Here is a 24,328-nt window from a genome sequence, read left to right on the forward strand (position 1 = left end):
GTTGAGCATACCCCCTCCCTAGCCCAGAGAAGTTCCTGCCTTCTCCCAAGTTGGTTTCTCCTTTCCTCCTATTTCTGAAATCTCGAGCACCCTTCTCACTACAGCTGTGACCCTTTTCTGCTTCCCTTCGGCCGTCTAACTGGAGTGGAGCCCAGCTGCTCGTTAATTAATTCTCTGATTCCAAACACAGACCATCCCTGAATGTACACACAACATTTATCTGGATTTTTATTTCAAAAAGGCTCTTTCAGGGGGTATAGCCGGTATAAGGTAAAACAGGTTTTTGAACCTTTTGGTATAGTTTATAAATGGTATTAAGATGTCCAAATTCATTGTGAGAACATGAAGGGAATTAAACTATTAACTTTAGCAAATATACAGCCTAAGACAGATTTAGCCAAATAGGAGGAGAGGGGAAAGGAAGCACCTAAAACAGTTCATGCTGGCTCAGGGGCTCATGGACATGGCTGTCCCTGCCAAAGCTATAGCGACCATTGGCAGAGAGAGAAATTCTTTCAAACTCATGTGGGGCCTACTAAATGTTTTATTTGTTTTTCTTTGTCCCCCATTTTGAAGGTGTTTTCGTAGTTTGTCCTAATGCAGAATGTGTCACCTCAGAACAGATCCTCAGTAGAAAAACAATGTTACTGAAAAGGAAAAGAATTGTTAGCCGTACACTAGAAAATCAGCCATGCTTGTTTATAGTTGCCTTGAGTGTGGAAATCGATTCTCCAAGTGCTATGAACGCTTCCACTTAGAAGTAGAAACTGATGGTTGTTGCAGTGGCCTTTGGAGTGTTCTGAAGTCAACCAGCTGGAACAGGGGCTTTGTAGGTAGGAAGGGAATAACAGGAAAATGGGAAATTGACCCCCCAAATTCCATCACTCTTTCCCATCTGTGTTCTGTGTTGTTAGTAGTTTGGTTTTTGACCGAGAAAGTAGAAATTTCCTTTAATGGAAAATCCTAGTTGATGTAAATAGGCCAATATGGCTCTTTAGTTGGGGCCAACTTGGCTAGAAGAGACAGTAGAAACTTCTGTTTTCTGGGAGATGTCAGACTCATCTGTCATGGCCTTGCCACACACCATCTCCATGATGCAAGCTCGGAACTGGAGGGAAAGGGCAGAATTGGAGATAGCCCCCTTGGCAGACGGTACAGAGGAGATAACGTCAGGAAGTGTGGGGAAAAAAGATTTCATTCTTTGTATCCCAAAAACCTTGAACAGCACTCACACCCAGGATCTCCTGTGGTTTTGAATATATCTTTCCAATCCTGAGAGTTAGCTAGATTCCAGTCTAGGACTACTTACTATTCCTGGGTCTACAATAATAGTCCCTACACATTCTGGCTAACTCGGAGGCCCCGCTGTTGGGAAACCTCACAAGAGGTGCCTCCCAAGAGGACTGTCCAAAGCAGCCCCAGAGCAGGTCTGCCCACCCACCCCAGCATTGCTAGAAGGTGCTCCCGATTGGGAAAGGACTGCCAATGCTGTTTCCATCCAGGAGGCTTCATGTTAGTTTTGAATCTATCTCTGGGATCGAGGAAACAAAATAACTATTAATAATTTTCAAAGCAAGGTGTTGGCCCTAGAAGAGAGGAACTCTCCTAGATTCATCTGAGTTTGGGTTTTTTATTAGCTCAGATTCAGGATTTGAGATATGAGGCCACCTGGTACCTTCAGATGATAAGCTGTTTTAGAGACTTATGCATATGTTGTGATTTCTGTGCTTCACATATGCTCTTTCTGGCTAGAAGTTGGAAGGGAAAGGATTAAGAACTGAAATGGAAGGACTAGAAATTTAGGGGAACTATTGATCTATCAGTTTTTTAACAAAATGGAAAACTTCTCATCCTGCCCTTTGGAGCAACTTGATTTTTATGGTCTAAGTTCCATTTTCCCTGGGTTCCATTATCTTGCCTCTATGATTTCACCTTCCTCCCTCTGCTTACCAAGGGCTTCTCAGCCTACTGAGGGTTTCTATGGTTTTCCCTGTTCACCCCTAGAAACCCTTTCAGTAGAGTCCAAGGTGCTCTGAGTTAAAAGTCAGTGGTGAGAAGAATCAGGTCTTATGGACTAAGGTCTCAGGAATGTAAATAGAGAGTATTACCTGCTTATTCATGAAGCAGTAGATGATGGGATTGTAGACACAAGAACTCTTGGAGAAGAAGGCAGGAATGGTGACAAAGCGTAAGTCCAGCCCGTGGTTAGGGTTGTTGACCATGTACATGGCAAGGGCAGCATAGGGCACGTAACAGACACAAAAGGATCCCACCATCACCACAACCATGCGGCTCACCTCCCGCTCAGCCTTCTGGGTCGTAGCTGACTCCTGCTGCTGGGCTGCAACCTGGGCAGAGCACAGAGAGAACATCACGCCCTCTTCCTAGCCCTCAACTCCCAGGTCTCTGGATGCTTTTCTACCAGGTAGCATCTGGGCCAATTGCCTCTCTTCTGTCCCAGCGTCTGGCCTAGTCCCTCGACTCTCCTTCCTTGAGGAAGGTGAGATGGAGGTGGCTCTCTGGTCTGTGACATTGGAAAGGATCACGTGCATCTCTTGACATGTATATTTGAGCAGGGATTACTCCACCTTATTCCTCATTCCATCATTGTCCCTGCCCCAACTTCCTTCACTACTTTTAGATATCCCATTACCTGGCTATGGACATCTCGAGATGTCATGTTCTAGAACACTCACTCTTACCTCTCACCTGGAGCCCCCTGACCCCCTCCTCCCTGACCCTCACAAAACCCACTCACAGCTCTGAGGGCCCCCAACAACTGAGAGTAGGAGAAGCAGATGAGGGAGAGAGGTACAATGAAGCAGAAGATGAAGAGGAACCAGCTATAGTACTCGCTGCGATATTTGGTGCCCACGGTGTACCAGTCAGGGCCACAGGAACACTGCAGGCCCTCGGGGATGAACCTGTAAGGGACCAAGCACTTACCCAGCGAACAAGAAAGACAAGCACTTGCTGACCGCAGGCTCACCACAAGAATTAGTGGAGTGGGAGCTGAGATTCCCAGATTGTGTTCTCCACTTAGATCCCCAAGGATGCCCAACGACTGAAGGCAGGGAGGATTTTCTGTCCTCACCAGCAGAGGTTATAGCAGTTCCAACTGCAGAGTAAACTTTAGCACTTATCTCCCAGAGCCCTTTCCCTCACCTACTCTGCCAGCTCTTTAAAAAGTAGAGGTCAGAGACTAAAAGGTTATACCCAACTCTCCACCCACACCAACCTGAGCTGGCTGTTAGCACCACTGTCCTGCACTCACCGGCTCCAGCCAAAGAAGGGTGGGATGGAGACGCTAATACCAATGATCCAGGTAGCCAGGACCACCATCAGTGCGTGCTTGGAGCTGAAGCGGAAGTTGCCAAAGGGTTTACAGATGATAATGTAGCGTTCAAAGGCCAGGAAGGCCAGTGACCAGCCTGTTACCAGACCTGTGGTGAAACAGGAGGATAATGGGGTAGACAGTCCTGTGCAGCCTGGCAGGTGGAGTAGAATACAGACAGGGTGGAGCAAGCACGGAAGACATGGAGTAGAACTTATGGTTGGAGTAGAGTTTGGGACTCAGTCAAACTCTAGTCTGGGCTACTTTGTACCCGAGTATTCAAAAAAGCATCAAACTCCTCTCCCCCAAACTCCTCCTTAGGGACCTGCTCTAACCCAACAGCCTGGTCCCTGGTTCCAATCCTGGAGCAGTATCCTTTGCCTCCCCCCAGCCCCCTTCCCCTGCAGTACCTGCTACAGTGCCCAGGAAGCTCTCAAAAGCACAAACATGGGGGCCAAAGACGAAGTATCCATGACAGCTGTTAATGAAGACGATGAGGACAGAGAAGATGCAGACAAGGAAGCCCCCCAGGGACACGTTGACCAGAATATAGTTGAGGGGCTGCCGCAACTTTTTGTAGCGCAATGTCGCCACCAGCACCAGGCTGTTAAGTGGCATCCCTACAAGGAAGACAATGCCAAGGAAGGCTGCCTGGAGGCGGAAGGCCCAGACAGGTGCGATGTGGTACTGAGGCCCATCCCACGGCCTCACCGAGGAGATGTTCTTGTACAGAAAAAATTCCTCCTCCTCTGACATTTTGCTCATAGGATGTCCCCCACCCCTTCTGATTCCTCTTATAGATTATCCTCCCACCACTGCTTCTCCCTGACCCAGACGAAGAAGCCCTCCTCCAAAGCCACTTTTGGACTCCCTGAATGATCAGTACTGATCCTAAGCCTCCTAAGGACAAAATTTGGGATTAAAGATCCCCAAGCCCCCACCTAAACCTCATTTTGCGGCCCCAAAGCCGATTGTGTGTTCTTCAGAGGATAAAAGATTGAGCTCAAAGAATCTGGAAGGGCAATATGGGTGCCAGAATGAACAGGCTCACTGGGGCCTGTGAGACGCTGACCCATATTTAATAAAGATGCTTCCACTGCTTTTTTTTTTTTTTTTTTTTTTTTGTCATTTGAATGGAGCTGTTGAGGTCAGCCATCTCCATTTGGCTTCTGACAGCACTACATCCTATAGGTTTCTGTGCCCCAACTGTCCCTTTGTGGAAGGTGCCCTCTAAGTCTCCCTCTCCGGAGATCTTGGACTCTCAGCCAGCCTGGAAACCAGCCTCAGGCTGCAGGAAGGGGCAGAGAATGAGGAGCGCCCTGGGAGCTTAGTAATAGCCTTCATGGCACAGTGTAGTGGCAATGTGGCAATGCCTAGAGGTCTAAGGCATTGCAGGCTGCCTCTGGTTCCTCACGTTGAGTCTCCCCAGAGAGCGTACCTTTCCTACTCAGACCTCCTCCAGCTGGGTTGTGGTTGGTTTGGTTTGCTCACACTGTGCCCCTCTCATGTTCATGCCTGTCCCTGCCCTTAGCTCAGCAGTGCCCAAGCTCCCACAGTCTTCCTCCTATCTGCTCATCCAAAGCCTGCCCTGCCTTCACAGCCTAATTCGCAAAGACCTCGCCTGTGAAGCCTGCCCCTATGATGCCAGCTCTGCTCTAAGCTGCACCTGCACTTAAGCTCAACACCATACTTCAGCCTTCATGGATGGGTCTTCTTCCCCACCTCAGTAGACTATCAAAATGTAGACAAAAGTGACACAGCTTAAACATAGATAAGTTAAAAGTGAAAGGATGGCCCAGTAACAATGGCAGAGTAGTTTGCATCAAATGAATCCACCCCATAGGTTAAAAATTGTAAACTCTGGACAAAATATGAAAAACAACTACTTGAAAGCACTGTAAAGTACCCCCAAAGCAGGCAGAAACTGAAAGGACTCGACTTGAATGAAGGGAACTAGCTACATTTAAAAGGATTTTTTCCTGAGAACACTCTCCAGTCTGAACGGCAAGGAGCAGCTGGAACTCAAGCAGAAAGCCCAGCCTTGATTGGCTTGAAGAGTCAGGGGACAGGGTCTGGGGCTCCAGAGCAGCCGCAAATTGAAGGCAGGTTTCCTGGGATGAAGGAAGCCACAGAAGGGGTAGCCGTCAAATCTGTGTATAAACTCCCCCCAGTGCCTAGGCTGACTGCTGGGCTATGCACGGAGGAATCTCCAAGGGGCCCAGCAAACACTGGAACGGGAGGTCTGAAAGCTGAGCAGAGCTTTTGGCTGCTACCCACTGCAGCACAGAAAGAATTTGAGGGGCCGGCCCCGTGGCCAAGTGGTTAAGTTCACATGCTCCTCTTTGATGGCCCAGGGTTTCACCAGTTCGGATCCTGGGTGCGGACATGGCGCCACTCATCAGGCCATGCTGAGGTGGCGAGCCACATGCCACAGCCAGAGGCACTCACAACTAGAATATACAACTCTGTACTGGGGGGCTTTTGGGAGAAGACAAGAAAAAGAAAAGAAGATTGGCAACAGATGTCAGCGCAGGTGCCAATCTTTAAAAAAATTAAAAAGAATTTGAATTTGATTCCCACCAAGTTAGAGGAGCTGGGCCAACACTTCAGGCTTTCCATTTAAAACTCCCAAAGGCCACACTTTAGGACTAAAATCTACGTCCCTTGAACCCTGAGCTAGAGGAGGCTTGATGGAGACTTGTTAGCCATCTCTGAAAGACTGACGTTTTCATGCACATGTGCCCACACCCACACACACACACACGCACATTCCACGCAGACACTCACCCACAGGTAGGATTCCTGGCAGAGATTCCTGGTGAGAGCCAGCTAAGGGTCCAAGAATTGCAAGGCCACTTGGTCTCCACCTGGTTGCCTGAGTCAGCACATCCCTTGGCCTGGGCAAGCCTTTAGGACCAGGGCCGGAGGCCGTCCCTGAAGGCAGTGTTTAAGGTGCCTATCCCTGGGCAGGGCAGTTGGCTGTGTTAGCCTGGGCTGAATGGAGTGAGTCAGCCTCAGCTCTCTGTAGGGTTCTATCGAGGTGTCTACCTCTGCAAATGGTTCTGACAGGAGTCTTCAAGGGTAGCCCCTGGGCTTGGGCTGCCAGCCCAACAGATGTAGGTCAAAGACACCCCAGGCCCTCTCACTCCCACTACCCAGGCCAGGTGGCTATATCTTTGACCTCTCCAAGTACTGTCCTGACGCATTCCCAGACAGTCCCTACCCACGCTACTCCAGCCCACATCAGAGGGAGGGGCAACGGGCCCAATCTGGGGCCCACCCAGCCCCAGCTAAGAGGGGGCAGATGCTCCCTGAGGGGCTCAGCCCAAAAAGAGCCTTACCCAAGCATAGAGACTCACTGGCACCTAAGCAAAGGACAAAGAATTTCCAGAGTCATTGAAGCCATAAAGTAGGAGGAAGGGAGATTTGGAGGAAGGGGCTTGTGGTAAAGGACGAGGATAATGAGATAAAAACTGGAGACATTTTAAGTGCATTTAGTATGTATATATATAGTGCCCTTTTCAGATTTAAAGTCACTTCATTAATTTACGAACAAGATAATACACTAAGGCTTTACAGAAGGTCATGTTAGGTATATTTAGAGCAGGATTTCTCAACCTCAGCACCACTGACATATTGGATCAGACAATTCTTTGTTGTGAGGTGGCTGTCTTATACATTGTAGGATGTCTAACAGTATCTCTGGCCTCTACCCGTTAGGTGCCAACAGCACCACCACCACCCCAGTCAAAATAACCAAAAATGTCTCCAGACACAAATGTTGCCTGAGAGGCAAAATCGGCCCCTGCTCCCGTCCCCTCCAGTTGAGAACCGTTGATTTGGATTTAGACTTACAAACGCCCAGAACTGAATGGAAAACAGTCCATAGAAAATCTGTTTTTCCGATCATTCTAATTGTCCAGAAAAAAAGGAAAGTCCTAGAAAAAGAGGATATTTTCTAAGTAGTTCCAGAGTTTATTTTTTCCTATTCTCTTTAGTAGTGCCTTCATTTTTACTCCCACCTTTTCCAGAAATAGTTTAAGGGAGGCTTGCAGGAATATATGGGACACAACAAGAAATCAGGAATCAAATGTAGGAGCAAAAGAAGAAAGAGAAAGAGCAGAGGGGAGCTCGAGGGTGAGGAATGAAGTTGAAATATGACCACCCTTGGAGCTTGCTACCAACGGACCACACATCTGTGCCTTCCAGCAATACTCATTTACATAAGTCAGTGTCCAGAAAGTAAACACAAACCAACTGTTCTTGGGATTATGACAGACAATAATGCCTCCCCAGGGACTTCACAAAGGAGACATTAGTGTGATATTATAAACAACTTCCTCAATAACACTCCTGAGTAGAGACAACAACCAGTTTCACGGGATGGAGCCTGCTACTATCCCCTCACATTGACTTGACACAAAGCACAGTTTGGAACTGGACATGAACCAGAACCATTAGGATGGGCGCCAATACCAGCTCTGCTGGCTGCTCGATCCAGAGGACAATTCAGCTCTCGGGAGACCTGAAATGCATTCCTCTCTGTCCTCTGCAATCATTGCTTCTCTCTGCTTAGTTTTGTTATAATTTAATTTCTGTTTTTGAGTGGATTATATATATATACACCAGGGCTCAAGTACAAAAAATTCAGAAAGTACAAATGAATATACGGTGAAAAATAAGTTTCTTTCCCAGTCAGCCACCCAGTTCCCCTCTCCAGAGGCAACCAGTGTTTGCTTGTTGCTGTGTTTTTGATGTAGGAGGTGACAATGAGCTTGAGATGAAGTGTTGTGACAATGTTGTCTGTTAAATACTGACGGTGAGGCTCTCCAGACAAGTGATGAGATAAGAAAAAGGTCAACATGCTCTTGTGAAAATAAGGAGTCATCCAAGGATTTGCCTGACTAAAGCCATACTCACGCCTGGGAGGAAATGGAAGAAGGTTCCGGAGTAGAGCCACGATTCTCCCCAGAGAATTCCATCTGTGGCTTTTTAAACACAGAGACAAATGAGTCATTGAGGGCCTAAAGTCCTACTGCCTAGACTAAAGCCACAGTAATTTTAGCCTGGAAAAAATACTTGGTAGGTGCCTACGGACTTCCACCAGGGTGGCACTCCTGCCCTGGACCCCACCATCCTGGAGGCATTTGGAACTGTGTGTGACAGTTTTATGGCTGTCACAATAGCGGAGGAGGGATTACTGGTATGTAGTGGGCAGGACACTGCTCCACACAGGCCACACAAAGAAGAATGATCTTGCCTTAAATTCCAACAGCACCCCCAGAGAGAAGCACTGGGTGGGGCCCGACCCCCAACTCAGCTCTGAAACATTCTCAGCAAAGTCACCCTCGGAGGCCTGCATGGAGCAGCCTCACTCCCCGGCACACCCACCAAGAGGAACGATTTAGGGAATGTGTGCTGAGGTAATGGAATGACGTGCCGAGTGTACTTTTATTTATAAGCCAGTTTAAAACTGGGGAACAGATACCCAAAAAAGTCCCTTTGGTTTTAGACTGGATGAGCTGTTGCCTTTCTCTCTGGCCATGATTAGTTAGCAGAGCCAGCTGTCTGGTCCAGACACTCCTGGATGGAGATAAAACTTCATCCCCTGGGTATGAAGGAATGCTGGCCAATCCATTCTCTAAAGTGAGAGCCATTCTTCCCACCTAACCAAGAGAAGGATGGTTCATTAGGAAGCCTGCTTACAAGGAGGAAGGAAGGTTTCTTCAGGCTTATGTTTCTAGTTCAAGCCAAGTGATGCGGATTCACCTGAATATCTGTTGTCATAGTGATGTTTTGTGCACACTCCTGGCTTCCTTTCACTTGCTCATTCATTCGTTCATTCCACAGCCACTTGCTAAGCAATGTCTACAACAACAGTTGTGCTGTGAGGATGAAATGAGATTAATCTGGTAAAGTGCCTACACAAGGCCCAGCACACAGAAATGCTTGGGAACCTTTTGTATTGTGAGCAGGATTGCCAAGTGCTGGATACAGAGCAGGACCCAAATAGGACAGGCTTCTGGCCCCTGGTGCTCCCAGCCTCACAGAGGGCAGTCCCCGTGGAAGCAAGCAAGGGTCCCCAGGGTGTGATGGATGTGGTACAGTGGAAGCACAAAAGAGAGTCTGGCTGAGCCCACTGGGTTCTCCAACAAAGCCCCAGTTTCTGAGGCATGATCTCCCCTCTCCCGCTCGTTTGGGAAACTCCCAGCCCCAAGGACCTCCACCCAGGCCACTCTCAGTCTGTTGGCAGGTTCCTCCCAGCAGCCTCCCTGGGCGGGATGAGCAGGGCAGGCTGGGGTTGGAGAGGGAGAATGGGTATGTACAGGATGTATTCTCATCTCTAGTTTTCCAGAAAGTCTGGGTAGCAGTGTGTACTATGTTTAAAACAGGCTTTGGATTCAGATAAATGTGTCTCTTATCAGCTGAATTTAGGCAAATTTCTTTTTCTTCCAATGAAGATGACAGCTATCACAGATGAACCTCCTCACAAGGTTGTGGGGAGGTTCAATAAGATCTGTAAGGCACAGAACACATGCCCAGCCCACAGGAAGCATTCAGTGGCCACTTTCCTGCCCTCATGTTGTCATCATAATAACCTCTTTCTTTTGTACAGCACTTTACAGTTTGCAGAGTACTTTCCCATACATCCTCTCACCTGGTCCTCAAATTACCCTGTAAGGCAGACAGGACAGGTGTTACTTCCCCAACTGACAGATGAAGAAATTGAGCAATTTAGCAAATGTCACCTAGTCAAGAGTGATCTGGGATGGCCTTCTGGGTCCTCACCTGGGAGGCTGTTGGGCTTGGAGGATTTTTTTCTGGTGGTCTGATCATGAGGTAAGAAAGAAGGATGGTTCTTCCTTGGGTACGGGAGATTCCAGACAGGCTCCCTAAGCCAGGGGTTCCCTGGGAAGTGGAGGTGGCTGGAACCTGGCCTTCTCTGCCATTCCCCAGCAGCCCTGGGAGAGAACCGGCTGGTCACGGGGAAGAAGGGGCCCTGCCTGGAGCACCAGGGCATCTCTGTGGCTCCGCAGTGGGCCGGGGAGGAGCAGGAGAGAGCCAAGGGGCGAGGCCGGCTGGAGCCCAGCCGGCCTGGGCTGGGAGCCAGCCTGGAAGGAGGAGAAGAGAGGCCTCCTCTCAAAACCACGAGCTGTGGCTGCTGCCGATGTGGCAGGGAAGGGACATCTGGCCAGGGGTAACCATCAGTGGCTCGTTGGTCTAGGGGTATGATTCTCGCTTAGGGTGCGAGAGGTCCCGGGTTCAAATCCCGGACGAGCCCTTCTTTTCCTGCACTTTTTTTTTCCAGTCCCCTGCCACACACATATAGACTGACTGCCCTTTCCAGAGTAGAAGTAAAGAGATGGCAGTAGTGGTGAATAAATAAAGGACTCTGAGGACAAGCTGCCAATCAGTATCCTCATAGCCTGTGGCCTGTATACACCCCATTATGTCCTCTGAAGCCAAAGTGAGCAGGAGGGGAGTGGCATAGCATTAGGGCCCGAAGCCGAGAAGATTAGACTCAAGGGTTGCACTTTGTTAGGCAGAAAGGCAGCCTCTCAGAGGGCCTCAGAAAAAGAGCAAGAGATCAAGATAATTTGTGGGGTGGGCCTGAGCTGGATGTCAAGAAAAGGCAAGGGGCTGGCCCGGTGGTGCAGCAGTTAAGTTCGCATGTTCTGCTTCTCGGGGGCCCGGGGTTCACCAGTTCGGTTCCTGGGTGTGGACATGGCACCACTTGGCACACCATGCTGTGGTAGACATCCCATGTATGATATAAAGTAGAGGAAGATGGGCACGGATGTTAGCTCAGGGCCAGTCTTCCTCAGGAAAAAAAAAAAAAAGGAGGACTGGAAGTATTTAGCTCAGGGCTAATCTTCCTCAAAAAACAAAAAAGGAAAAGAAAAAGCCCAGCCCTCCAAGTAAAACTCAAGATGTGAAATGCACTGGATTCAAAGTCCAAAAGCTAGGATCAAAGTTACAATTCTGAGTCTCAGTTTTCCTTTTGATAAAATGGGAACCGTAATACTTATTTCTCAGAGTTGTTAGGAGGATTAAATCAGAAACTCTATGTGAAAGCCCTTTGCAAACTGTAATGCACCTTACAGACATAAGATTGTTAGGAATCATACTAAACATAGAGAGAATACAGAAGGGAACTTCTGGCAATGTGACAGACTGAACTGATGTAGCCATCTCCTCACCCAGCGCCCCCTAAAACACACACAGAAATGTTGCATCAAATAGAACTTAAAAATTAAAATATGGACAACTGCGAAAATTTATTTTAAAAAGGGAAATTCCCAGGTAATCAGAATTAAAGAAGGAATACAAAGCCAAAGAAAAAACAAGAAGAGGCTGTCACTGTGGCCCATCCTGTGTTTCAGACATAGACATATGCCCGGGGACCTGGAACTGTGTTTTCATGCTTCCACTTCTAGGATATGTGACTTCAGCCCACCAGAAACAAGGAGATGGGACCGAGCCCCCTGCATAAAGCTCAGAACATCAAAGATCTATCTAGTCCATGGAAAAAAAACTAAAAACAACACACACCAGTCCAAGGAAGCAGAGAAAAGGGATAGAAATACAAATCAACCTGAGAAATTGAAGTCCCAAGCTTGAGCAAATGCTTGTGTTGCATCTGGACTTATGTTATCTGCATCATGCTGGATCCTCAAGCTGAGAAATTAAATACAGAGCTGGTTTAGGACCCTTGAAATTCCTAGGAACATGACACAGCCCCAGAGAAGCAAGAAAGAGACCTGTAAGAATGTTTTCACAACCCAGGGCTCTATGGGATTCCCGCTAAAAACACATACACACACGAGCAAAAACATCTGCTGAAGAATAGCTTACAACAAAGTCTTATAAACTAGACAAGGAAGAAATTCACCATAAGGAAGAGTCGGCAGACACAACAAACAGACGAATTAACACGCCAATAACTGTGCATAATGGAATACTATGTAAGTATACTTAAGAGTATTACAGATTAAAGACGAGAAAATAAACTATAATGAAAATATTGCACCATGAAAAAAACAGCTTATTGAGGGGGAAAAAACAAATAAAACATTAGGAAATGAAAGACATACCTTTGAAATTAAAGACTCAATGATTCATTAAACAGTAGAGCAGACCCAGCTGAAAATAGAATTAGTGAATTAGACGATAGAGCTGATGAGATCACTCAAAATATGGGAGGAAAGGGAAAAGTATGAGAGAGAAAATACAAAAGAATAGTTTGGTTTATTTATTTTGAGGAAGATTAGCCCTAAGCTAACATCTGCTGCCAATCCTCCTCTTTTTGCTGAGGAAGACTGGCCCTGAGCTAACATCCGTGCCCATCTTCCTCTATTTTATATGTGGGACGCCTACCACAGCATGGCTTGCCAAGCAGTGCCATGTCCACACCCAGGATCCGAACCAGCGAACCCCCGGCAGCCAAAGCAGACCACGCAAACAACTGCTGCGCCACCGGGCCAGCCCCAAAAGTTAGTTAAAAGACATGAGGGAAAGAATGAGAGAACCTATCACACCATATGTGTAATATGTCCTGAATGAGACAGAGAGAATGAAGGAAATGTAATATTCCAATAGATAATGGTTGAGAATTTTCCAAAATGGAAGAAAGACACAGCAGTCCTCAGGTTGAAGAGTCCTGAGCTTATAAACACATTGTGGCGAAACTGCAGAATACTGACAAGAAAGAGACCAATCTTAAAAGCAACAACAACAACAAAAAGCCTGTTTGCCTACAAAGATAACAATTATATTGGCAGCTGACTTCTTATTAGCAATAAAGCTTATAGAAAAAAATAGGATATCTTCAAAAGGCCAAGAGAAAACTGTCACTCTAAAATTCTATGCCCACTAAATTTTCATTTAAAGGGTGTGAAATACAGACATTTTAAGGCAAAGACTGAGAATGTTTACCACTCGAAGACTTTCACTGAAATGCCACCAAAGAATATACTTCATAAGAAGGAAACTGAAATAAGAAGGAAGGAGTGGCCTACAAGAAGACAGTGAGCAGAGAAATCTATAAACATGTCAGTGAATCTAAACAAGCATTGAAAGCCACTGTTAGGGGAAGGTAAATTGGTCCAACCACTTTATAGAGCAATTTGGCAATAACTAGTAAAGTTTAAGATGCACATATTCTATGACCCAGAAATTCTATTCCAGGCATTTAACTTAGAGAAGAGCTCACATCTATGCCAAGGAGGCGTGAACAGCACTGTCCACTGCCGCATCGCTTATAAAACGGAAAACTGGCGACAGCCTAAATGCCCATTAGCAGAAGAATGGCTAAATAAATTGTGGTATATTCAAGCAGTGAAATAGTATTCAGCAGTTAAAATTCATTAACTGGAGCTACATGAAACAACATGGATAAACGTAAAAAAAAAGGTTTGCAGAAGAATGCGTACAATATAACACATTTAGATAGATTTTTAAAACACACAAATCAATACTCTGTGTTGTTTGTGGATACACACGTATAAAGTAAAACTATACAACCATAAATAGAAGAGCGATCTCTGAACCAGATGTGGCAAGAGACGAGCAGTCTTTGGATTTCAGTGGTGTGTACGTGGATACGCGTTATGTTATTCCCTGTACTGTATTTTTCCGCATGTTTAAAAAATTCACTTTTTTTAAATGAAGGGATCTAGGCATTTAAAAATAAGGGTAAAGGGGGATAAATGGCCGCATCAGTCCTCAGAGAGGATGATCTCCTGGGATGGGATTAGGAGGGAGGCTAAATCCTGAGTCCAGGGATTACAAGGATTAACTCAGATCATCCCCCTAAGCTGATCACCTGGTTGGCAACCCCACCACTCCTGGCCCTTCAGAGATGCACCCCTGAACCACGGTCCACTTCCCTTTATAGCTGCTAAGCCTTTTCCTCCTGCCTCCTAACTGCACCCCTACCCTCAACCCAGTGTTGGTCTGGCCAGGGTGTGAGTCCTGAGAACAAACTGGTTCAGGTCCCCCTGAATGCTCCTGAGATCAAGGGTGAATGGTGACCTGCACCCCAGGAGCCAGGGAGAAATTAGTCCTAACACTCAGGATCAGAGCTCCCTGAGGAGAGCTTGGACCCCTGGATGTCACAGTTGAGGACTTCCTCCCCTGCCTCTCCCTCCATCAGCCAAGAGGTCAGCGGTCAAGGTCCAGTGCTAAGCCTGCTGGCTGAGCCAGAACCAGAAGGAGCTGTGCTGGGGCAGAACAGCCACTGGCCTTCCAGCATTAGGCTCTGTCAGTCCCCAGAGCTTTATGCCCCCCACCCTCCCAATGCCAGCCCCTTTCCACCATCCCTGACAATTGCCGGGTTCCCCAAGTCTGGACAGGCCTGATACATGCAGCAGACCCTCCGGAAGGGATCTCTGTGAGCTTGTTCAACAGACTTTCCCGCAACTGGATCACCTTGAGCACAGGATCTGGAGTGGAATCCTGTCTGGGGAGCAAACGAAACCTCCTTGAACTGTGCTCATCATCTCTCAGAGCACCAGGCTAGGGGTGTGAGAGGGAGGGAGGGACTTATGGGGCAACGTTATTGTTCATAGGCAACATTTAACTCCGAGTGTGAAATCATATGTTAAATGATAAGACAGAGCATTAACTGTGTGGTTGGGAGATTTACTTTTACTCATTTATTCTATGTGTCAGGTACTTTGTCAGATGCTGGGGATACAAAAATGACAGATATTTCCCAACCTTCCAGAAGCTGGGCAGACAGAGAGTAAAAACCCGACCTTGACAACCCAGAGTGACCTGCTGCCCTAGAGGGAAGGAGGACAGGGTGGAGCAGAGCAGGGGCTTCTAATGGGGTCAGGGTGGGGCGGCAGGGAAGGCTGCCTCGAGGGCTGAAGGATAAGTAGGGGATGTCCAGGCAAAGGGCTTCTTTCCTGCGGAATACAGAGGGCTTGTGACCTCGGAGCCTGCAGAGGTGGACACAGACAATATATGCCCATGACCTTGCGAGTGGACATGCAAGAGAAGGGATTGGTATGTGTCCCTGGCTTAGGAATGCCCCAACACTTTTCTGGATGTGCTGGGACGCTCCAGTTCCCAAGTGTATCCCCTCGTTTCCTGGCTGAGACCTGCAGAGATGCGAAAGCTACTGTCTCGTCGAGATCCGGCACCCGGCAGACATTCCTTGACCAGACAAATAAGCCCTCTGGGCTTCCACATCTCCCTTCTATGAGAGTGCACATCAGCAGTGTCCACTCCCAGCCGGCTACGGGGGCAAGGTGGGTGGGGGTCGTGGCTCGCAGCCCTCCGGGTTTGGGGCCAGATGGGAAGGCAGGGCGGTGGGGAAAGGAGGTCTCCGGGCAGAGAGGGCTGCGTGGGGCCACGGCGCGGGCCCTCGTAAGAGGGTCCCTGGTTTTGGCTTGGTGGGGGCGCGGGAAAAGCAGAGACAGGGTCACGCAGTTCGCGTATGCTGGCCTCGGTTCCCCTCTTCCTGCCCTCACGCAGCTCTGGGGCGCGAGAGGCCACCGCGCTGGGCAGGGGCCGGCGGCCGCGGGTCCGCGCTGACTGCGGAGGTGGGGGGCGCCGGCCCTGCTCGGTGAATGTCTGAGCGTTCGGAGGAAACAGGCCGGGAGGATTTGTCCATCCTTGTCCTTTTCCTCCCCCATCACTGAGCAGGACGCGGCAGTGACACGTGGCGCTAAGGGGGTCCCAGGGCGCGGCCAACTCCGGGCAGGACCACCGCCAGAACCAAGGGATCTTGTCTCTCCGTCGTGGGGCATCCTCAAGTCCCGAGAGGCTCCCGTCCGCTCCCTACTCTCCTTGGCACTGGCCTTGGGGTTACTCAAGGGACGCGCTCACTCGCCCCTCCCCCGCGCCCCCCCCCCCCCCCCCCCCCCCCCGGTCCATCCACCAGCACCGGGTCGCGGAGCCCGCGCGGAGGGAGGGCTTCCGGGCGGCGGCGGACGGGGGTGGAGTCAGGTGGCCGGACCAGGCCCCGCCCCCTCGGCCCGGCCTCCCTCCCCCTGAGCTCCCAGCTCCGGGTCCCCGGCCTCGCTGCTGCGGCGTCTGCTCCCGGCGGCGGCGGCGGCGGCGCGAGCGGCCATGGAGGCGGGCGCCGGGGCCAGCGCGGGCGCTGCGGGCTGGAGCTGCCCCGGCTCAGGTCAGAGCTGCCCCTCCCTCACCTCTCCACCGCCACTCCTTCCTCTTCTCCATCTCTCCTCCCTCCAGACCCCCACGTCTTCCCTCCGTCCACTGCTCCTCACCTTTCGGTCCTAAATCTTCCTCCCTCCATCCCGCCGCCGACCCGGACCCGGTCTCCATCTTTCCCGGCTGTGTCCTCCCCACACCGGCCGCATCTTCCCTGGCAGTGCCTGCCCTGAGCCCTCTTCATCTCGTCTCTCCAGTCCAATCGTGCTTTCAGCCCTGGAGGCTCCAGACCCTGCAGCCCCTCCTGCCCCGAAGGCTTAGGAGAGCGGGGCGAGGGTGGGGTGGACTAGGTCCAGTGAGAGAATGTAGGGGAGGGGAGCGGCTCTGGCCCAGAACCCCTTCCCACACTCACCTCCCCCCGCCATCGCCTCTCTTCCCTTCCACGCACCACCTCACCCTTCCAGCCTCTTTAATGGCTCCTGCCCTCTCTCTTCCATCCTTGCCCATCTCCTCCCTGTCCCCTCTGGGCCTAAGAGACACACACCCTTTCTGCGTGTGCAGGGGTGAGGAGCCTGGCACAGAGGGTGCTGAGGAGGTTGGGCAGTTCAGGGCGGGGTCCCCGCAGGCCCAGCTTGAGGGTCTGCTGAGGGAGAGGAGTCGCAGGGCTGGGCAGAGGGAGCCAAGCACTTCCACCCGGATTAAAAACCCCAGGGTTCCCAGGGGCTAGAAGGCATGTCCCCTTCTCTCCCCCTGCACCCCAGTGCCCAGCAGCCCACTGCATCCCACAACCCCTCCCCTCTCCCTGCTCACAGGACCCACGGTGACCACTTTAGGCTCCTATGAGGTGTCTGAGGGTTGTGAGAGGAAGAAAGGCCAACGCTGGGGGTCCCTGGAACGGCGGGGGATGCAAGCTATGGAGGGTGAGTTTTCCCAAAAAGCTTGCTTTCTCCTTCACCCAGTTTCACTTTCCTCCTCCTTCCTCCCCCTGACCCCAGAACTCTGAGCCAGGTCACAGCCCTTTCCCTACTTCGCCTGAGACCCTCCACCCTTCAGGTCTGAGCTCTGCCCCTCCTCAGGGCTCGCTCTGGCTTTGAGGGAAGTTCCGGGTGCATCGCTCTGGGGCCCTAATCACCAGCTAACCAGGTTGTGTGTCCCAGGGGAGCTGCCAGACAGAGAAAGAGGCCTCACTGGACACAGCTTTGAAGCAGCCTTTCAGCAGGGGGTTTGTTCTCACCGCGTCCCGACCCAGATCCCAAGCTGTCTCTTATTTTGAAAAGCAGGGACATGAGCATGTGAATTGTCTTTCTGGTGCCACCGCCACTAACTTCAAGTGCAAGCCCTGTGGCTTTGGTTCTCTAGGATGGCTTACTGCCTGAAAGAGATTGCCTGGGAGAGGGGCAGGTGAGAAGGCCAACACGCGTATCCCCACCACACCCATGTGACTTGGCAGTTGCTGCCAACACCAGGCCCCTGGAAGGATGCTGGTCCATTTTCCAGAACTTCCTATGAAGTGTCCCTGGGCCCCTGTGCACACTCAGTGTGGGCAACCCTGCTCCCCCAAGAGGGACAGATAATGCCAAGGGTCCCAGATGAACCCTAGGCTGCTATTACTGGAGAAAGTAAGACCAAGGATTCAGAATTTTAAAACAAAGCAAACAACTACCATCCAGACAAGATTTTGCTATTTAGAAGAACTGCATTGCAGCAAAGGAGGGGGTGCTCACCAACCAGAGGCTGGGGACCAGCTCACCCCAGTTTCTTAATGCATTAAAATGGCAGGCTTCCTTTTACACACAGGTGCAACCTCAGACTGCCCCTGAAAACTGCCTGGCGGTCAGCGTGGGAGGAGGGGCCTCAGAGGCTCCAGATGGCAGAGGAGACCTCTGCTTTTCCACAAGGCTATCTGACAGAATACATTTGCAGGGGGCTCCAGTGTTTGTCCAGTAAAGCATTTAGAAACATTTCATTCAGGTGTTTTCTTTCTCTATGTTCTGACAGGCAGTGCTTTCTGATTATGGAAAGGCTAATTCCTCACAAGCCACCTGGATAACTTTTTAACTTTCTGCAAACCTCCAAACTGTAATTCTTGCCTCATTTGGCCTAAAGACACACCCAGTCTGAATCCCCTCTCGACCACTTGTCCCACCACCCAGAGACCAGGACTGGGAGAAGCAAGTATCGTTGTGCAGGTTTCCTGGGGCTGAGCCAGCACCGGCTGCTCAGTTTGTCCAAAGGCAGTAATAGGAGGCCACCAGGTGCAGTACTGACCCAGACAGGGCTGGGAGGGGATGAGCTACCTCCACACTTGACCCTCACACCTGAGGACTCATCCTGAGTGCAGGTCCTGCCCAGGGGCTCCTTGGGGGACACCAGGTGGCACTATTATACCATCTCTGCCCTGGGACAGTGAGTTTGAGGGCCCTCTATGTGGAAAGGAAGTTGACTCTGACTCCATGGCGGGATGGGTGTCTCTCCTAGGGGAAGTGTTACTCCCAGCTCTCTATGAGGAGGAAGAGGAGGAGGAAGAGGAGGAAGAAGAGGTGGAAGAAGAGGAAGATCAAGTGCAGAAAGGTGGCAGCGTGGGCTCCCTGTCGGTTGGCAAGCACCGGGGCTTGAGCCTCACGGAAACGGAGCTGGAGGAGCTGAGGGCTCAGGTGCTGCAGCTGGTGGCAGAGCTGGAGGAGACCCGGGAACTGGCAGGGCAGCATGAAGACGACTCTCTGGAGCTGCAGGGTGAGTGCCTGTGATGCGGCCAGAGGGCCTGGGCCCAAAGGCTCTGGGCTCACTGGATCCCAGGCCTGAGCCGGCTCCCCACCTCTCTTCAGGGCTCCTGGAGGATGAACGGCTGGCCAGCGCCCAGCAGGCAGAGGTGTTCACCAAGCAGATCCAGCAGCTCCAAGGTAATTCCCAGCACTCAGACCGGAGGGCAGGTGGCCATCCAAATACTTTTGTCCTGAGGGTTTGGCTAAAGCAGAGCAGACAAACATAACCTAATTCAGTACTTTCTTCTCATTTTTCCCTCCTATCTCACCCTTTTCTCCTTGTCTCTCCACTCTCCTCTTTACCTTTTTTCTTTTTTTCTTTTTTGCCTCTCTTCCTGGCTTTTCTGTCCTCTCCTGCCCTTTCTTTTCTTCCATTTCACCCCTTCTCCCTGAGTTTAACTCTCTCCTTTTTAACTCTCTCCTCCAGCCTCCTCCCTTCACCTGCATCCCTTTTCCTTTGTTCTGATCAGTGTCCAGGGTGGGTAATCAGGACTGAATTCCAAACCAGATTGCTTTCCCCCCATCCCTCCAAGGGCATCATGGGAGGAGTCAATGAGAAGCACCTGGGAGGGGACTCTATGCATCTTCTAAGGGAAGCAGATGAGAATGCTTCTCTTGCTCCCTAGGACCGAGCTTGTGGCCCCCAAATCCCTTTCTTCTAACGCCCACGTCCCTTTGTCTTTGGGAAGCTGCAACGCTGGTGTCCCTCCGCTGCACTGCCAAATAAAGAGGCAGCTTTTGTTACTTCTGTGGGCTTCCGGAAGGTTTAGGGGAGCTGCCCTAGAAAACAGCAGGGACTCTCCAGGGCAAACTGAGATCAAGCCAAAAGGAAAGTATAAATGGAGAAAAAAGGAAGGCCAGGAAGTGGGCCCGGAGAGGAGCAAGCAAAGGTGGAGGCGAAGGGACAAAGGTAGAGGCAGCAGAAGGAGACGGTGGAGCGTGGAAGGTGGAGCAGGGAAATGGCAGGAGACGCCTTGCACAGGGAAATGAGTGTGAGCACTGGTCTCAGGTCACCTAGATTCTTGGGCCCAGCTCTGCCACATAACAAGCTTTGTGGTCTTGGGCAAGACTTTTTTTCTGAGACTTGATTTCTTTTTTTTCTTAAGATTGGCCATAAGCTAACATCTGTTGCCAATCTTTTTTATTTCCTTCTTCTTCCCGAAGCCCCCAGGTACATAGTTGTATATTCTAGTTGTAGGTCCTTCTAGTTGTGCTGTGTGGGACACCGCTTCAGCACGGCTTGATGAAGGGTGCTAGGTCTGCACCCAGGATCTGAACCTGTGAAACCCTGGGCCGCTGAAGCGGAGCGCCCAAACTTAATCACTTGGCCACAGGGCCTGCCCAAGACTTGGTTTCTTATCTGTAAAATGGAGCTAATTCATTTGTTTATCAACCGCTTAGTGAGTGCTGTTAAAAAAGATACAACAGGCCCAAAATGGAGTTACTTGTGCTGAGCTGCCATGTCAGCAAACCAAGACTTGGTTGCAGTCTCAGCCTCTCCCAGGAATGTAGCCTTTAACCAGTTAGTCTGGAATTTCCCTGTCAGCAATAGTGAGGTAATCCAATTTATGGACCCTTCTATCCCCCAAAGAAAAATGAGGTAATCCATTCTTTCCTTGTCCCTGCCCCTTTCTGCCTATAAAAGCCTTCCATTTTGTACAGCTTCTCAGAGTTCCTTTCTATTTGCTAGACGGGATGCTGCCCAATTCATGAGTCATTGAATAAAGCCAATTAGATCTTCAAATTTACTCTGTTGAATTTTTGTTATTTAACAGATTCTATATACTTGGAGGACCAGCTTTGGAATAAGACAGACCAGATCTCTGCCCTAATGAAGAGTACATTCTAATAGGGAGAGGCAGAAAATAAACAACCCAGGTTCAGGTGGCAAGAAATGCTATGAAGACAATATAACAATATGATACAGGGACATGGGGTGGGATGGGAGTTTACTTTAGAATAGATGGTTAGAAAAGTCCTCTTTGAGAAGATGACATGTGACCTGAATAATGAGAAGCATCCAGTCATTCAGAGATCTGAGGGAAGAGCACATGAGGCAGAAGGAACAGCACCTGCAAAGGCCCAGAGGTGAGAATGAGCTGCATGTGTTTCAGGGATGGAACAAAGGCCGTTGTGGCTGGAGCAAAGTGCATGTGGAGGCCTCTGGTAAGAGAGCATTGTGAGAGGCAGGCAGAGGTCAGATTACAAAGGGCCTTGTAGGCCAACTGAGAGGTTTGGCTTTTATTCGAAGCATAGTGGAAAGACATGGGGAGTGTCTTACCCAGGGCTAGGGTGTTATGATCTGCTTTACATTTTAAAAGAGCATGTTGGCACTGTGTGGAAATTGGATGGAGAGAAAGGAGGCAAGACAGTGAGTCTGGTTGGCAAGTTATAGAGTTATAGCAACAGTCCAGTCAAGAGATGATGGTTGCTTGGACTAGAGCATTAGAAATAGAGATGATTCAGAATATAATTTGAAGGTGGAGCCCTCAGGACTTGCTGAATTGGATTGGGGGAGGGGTGGTGGTGGATAAGAGAGACATGAAAAAAGACTTTACCCTGAGAAACTGGATGGATGGTGATGTCATTTATTGGAATGGCAAAGACTTGGTGAGGAACAAGTTTAGGGGTGAGGGGAACCACTTAAGACATGTTTCCTACATGTTGAATTTGAAATGGGTCTCGACATCTAAGTAAATCTGTTAAGGAGGCGGTTGGATATATGAATCTAGAACCAGGGGAGAAATCAGGGCTGGAGATATCAATTTGGGAGTCATTAGCATATAGATGGCATTCAAATCCACGGGAGAGCATCATGAGTCACATGGAGAGATATAGGAAGAGGAAAGAAAAGGGTCCAATCTCAGGGATACTACAGTATTTAAAGGTCCAGTGTAGAAGGAGAAACGAACAAAAGAGAGTGAGGTATGGGGCTGGCCCCGTGGCCGAGTGGTTAAGTTCGTGCACTGCGCTGCAGGTGGCCCAGTGTTTCGTCGGTTCGAATCCTGGGCGCGGACATGGCACTGCTCATCAAACCACGCTGAGGCAGCGTCCCACATGCCACAACTAGAAGGACCCACAACAAAGAATATACAACTACATGCCACAACTAGAAGGACCCACAACAAAGAATATACAACTATGTACCCGGGAGCTTTGGGGAGAAAAAGGGAAAAAATAAAATCTTTAAAAAAAAAAAAGAGAGAGAGTGAGGTAGGACCTGAAATGCTACTGAAGCATTTCATGCCCTGGAAGCCAAGAGCAGAAAGTGCTTCAAGGAGAAATGATGAACTGTGTCAAAAGTTGCTAAGCCAAGTAAGATGGCCGTTGGATTTGGCAAGATGGAGAGCTCTGAGGCATTTCAGCAGAGGTAGAAACTTGACTGGACTGGGATTGAAGAGGAAAGGGGAGGTGAAATAGAGAAGGTGAGTACAGATAATTACAGTAGTCATGTTTTGAAGAGAAGCAGAGAAATAGGGGAAAGGGAAATGAAGTCAAAGGAGAGCTTTTTGGGTTTTTTGAGATAGGACACACTAGATCATGTTTGTATGATGAAGGAAATGACCCAGCCGAGCAGAAAAGGGCCTTTGCTTGGAGAAGGGACATTCTTCTGTTCAAATAGGAGCGAAGTCAGAGAATCTAAGTAACGATGCCGGTAGGCCACTGCCCGGGGAAATAAAAGTTTCAGAGCGATTCCCCACTCAGTAGGGTGGTTTCTAGCGTTAGATCTCGTCCAAGGGAGGGAGGGCGCGGGGCGCCCAAGCCCCAGCCGGCGGGAGGAAGCAGACCGTCTTCGCGCACGCGCGTTGCCCGTTTCCGCCGAGAGGGGGCGCGCGCGGCCTCAGAGGCAGGTGGTGTTGAGGCCGTTCCGGCCGCCACAGCCCCGCGGGGGCCGGGACCGGCCGGCGGCGGGAGGCCCCCCAGGGAGACCGGTTGCGGGGGGGCCGACGAGATGGAGGCCATAACCAGTGAGTGAGAACCGACTTCTCTGCCCCGCAGCCCGACGCCCGGGCCCTCGGGCTCGCCCCGACGGCTCCAGCCCCACTGTCAACCGGCGCCCGTCCTTCGGAACCCGGGTCAGGCCCTTCCAACTCCCAGCAGGGCCCGCCCCGGCCAGTGTCCGCCCCGCCCAGCTCCCGGGCAAGCCCCGCCCCCGGGCCCGTGGGCCCCGCCCCTCCGCCCGGGCGGGCCCCGCCCCTTCGTGTTCCTAATTAAGACCTTTCTTAGGTTGAGGGAGACCTTCCTCCGTTCCCCAGTGGGTCTGAGAATGTAGTGTTTTAGGGCTAGACGCCAGGGGAGAACCTAAATGAGATTTGAACCCTAACATGAAGGGCATAGTAAGGAGTGGGTCAGCCCGCCATGGAAAGCCCACCCCAGGCTCTAGGGCCTTTATCTTTAATAGCCAGTTAACTTATGTGTCTCCTTCACTAGACGGTAAACTCCAAGAGTCAGGCCGCCTCTGTGCTGTTCCGAGGGTAGAGCAAGGACTTTGTTTCTTTCAAATAGGAAGGAAGTCAGAGAATCCAAGTGGAGATGCTTGGGCTTGGCCCAGAGGTGAGGATCAATTAATACTGTTGGAATAGGAGAGAGACAGCTAGGGCCGTTCTAGAGAAGGGAAGACTGGCAAAAGATGGGCCGGGAGCCGTACATGTGAGCTCGCGGGGGTAGGGCAGGAGAGCTTCCTGAGCATCCAGCGTTTATATCTGCAGGATGTCCAAATTTTTCTTCTCAAACATCTATGTTCTAATTTTTAAAAAACACCCAAACATGTAATTCTGTACTCATAGTACTCAGTAAAAGTTTATTGCATAGATGAACCCCTGCCTCATTTATGCATGAATACAGCAAATATTTATTGAGCTGCATTATGCCAGGTGCTATGATGGATCCTGGAGCTGCGATGGTAAGCAAAACAGACATGTTCCCTGCCTTCATAAAGCTTATAACCTAGTGAGGGGGAGACCAGGGTTTCATACACACACACTGCAAAGGACAAGGTGATATGAGAGCACTATTAATAGAGGACTTTGCTTAGTTTTTTGAGGAGGTTGGGGGGAGAGACTAGGAAAAGTTGAAATGGTGAGTAGAATGGACAGGAGTTGGGGGT

At 50.0% G+C, this 24,328-nt stretch overlaps 2 protein-coding genes, 1 long non-coding RNA gene and 1 other non-coding gene across 25 annotated transcripts in view; 2 read left to right on the forward strand and 2 right to left on the reverse strand.

Moving 5' to 3' along the window:
• Positions 1–204: 204 nt before the first annotated feature.
• Positions 205–4,205, reverse strand: OPN1SW (opsin 1, short wave sensitive). The gene is made up of 5 exons (XM_008510896.2): positions 3,745–4,205; positions 3,275–3,443; positions 2,759–2,924; positions 2,109–2,348; positions 205–1,108 (listed from the first exon to the last, which is right to left on the reverse strand). The coding sequence occupies exons 1-5, from the start codon at positions 4,097–4,099 to the stop codon at positions 995–997; spliced, it is 1,044 nt and encodes a 347-aa protein (XP_008509118.1). The 5' UTR covers positions 4,100–4,205; the 3' UTR covers positions 205–994.
• Positions 4,206–10,544: 6,339 nt separating this feature from the next.
• On the forward strand, positions 10,545–10,616 carry TRNAP-AGG (transfer RNA proline (anticodon AGG)). Its single transcript has one exon. It is a non-coding gene; the product is annotated as a tRNA-Pro (tRNA).
• Positions 10,617–15,465: 4,849 nt separating this feature from the next.
• Positions 15,466–24,328, forward strand: part of CCDC136 (coiled-coil domain containing 136) — a 29,771-nt gene continuing 20,908 nt past the window's right edge. For 9 of the 22 annotated variants that reach the window (XR_011539563.1, XM_008511488.2, XM_070617655.1 and 6 more), the window contains exons 1-4: positions 16,314–16,472; positions 17,272–17,379; positions 18,938–19,192; positions 19,285–19,359. Coding sequence is in view for 18 of the 22 variants with exons in the window: in XM_008511488.2 (XP_008509710.2) it covers positions 16,415–16,472; positions 17,272–17,379; positions 18,938–19,192; positions 19,285–19,359 (496 nt within the window). In the remaining 4 variants the exon portion in view is untranslated. Of the gene's footprint in view, positions 15,592–16,290; positions 16,473–17,271; positions 17,380–18,937; positions 19,193–19,284; positions 19,360–21,030; positions 21,310–23,016; positions 23,190–23,727; positions 23,776–24,328 lie in introns of those variants that run through there. The other 13 variants (XR_011539565.1, XR_011539567.1, XM_070617668.1 and 10 more) reach the window with 7 other exon arrangements.
• Positions 18,120–23,020, reverse strand: LOC139083064 (uncharacterized). Its single transcript, XR_011539568.1, has 3 exons — positions 22,756–23,020; positions 19,785–19,937; positions 18,120–19,424 (listed from the first exon to the last, which is right to left on the reverse strand). It is a non-coding gene; the product is annotated as an uncharacterized lncRNA (long non-coding RNA).

The sequence above is a fragment of the Equus przewalskii genome, chromosome 4, assembly GCF_037783145.1.
Source record: "Equus przewalskii isolate Varuska chromosome 4, EquPr2, whole genome shotgun sequence".
NCBI lineage: Eukaryota > Metazoa > Chordata > Mammalia > Perissodactyla > Equidae > Equus > Equus przewalskii.

Bases quoted from the DNA above. Each gene is read 5' to 3' on its own strand.
- OPN1SW (XM_008510896.2), bottom strand. From the start codon at position 4,099: ATGAGCAAAATGTCAGAGGAGGAGGAATTTTTTCTGTACAAGAACATC. The intron at 2,925-3,274 runs GTGAGTGCAGGA...GGTCCCTTACAG, and splicing joins CCCTTCTTTGGCTGGAGCCG to GTTCATCCCCGAGGGCCTGC. The intron at 1,109-2,108 runs GTAATACTCTCT...CTTTCCCTCCAG, and splicing joins ACTGCTTCATGAATAAGCAG to TTCCGAGCTTGCATCATGGA.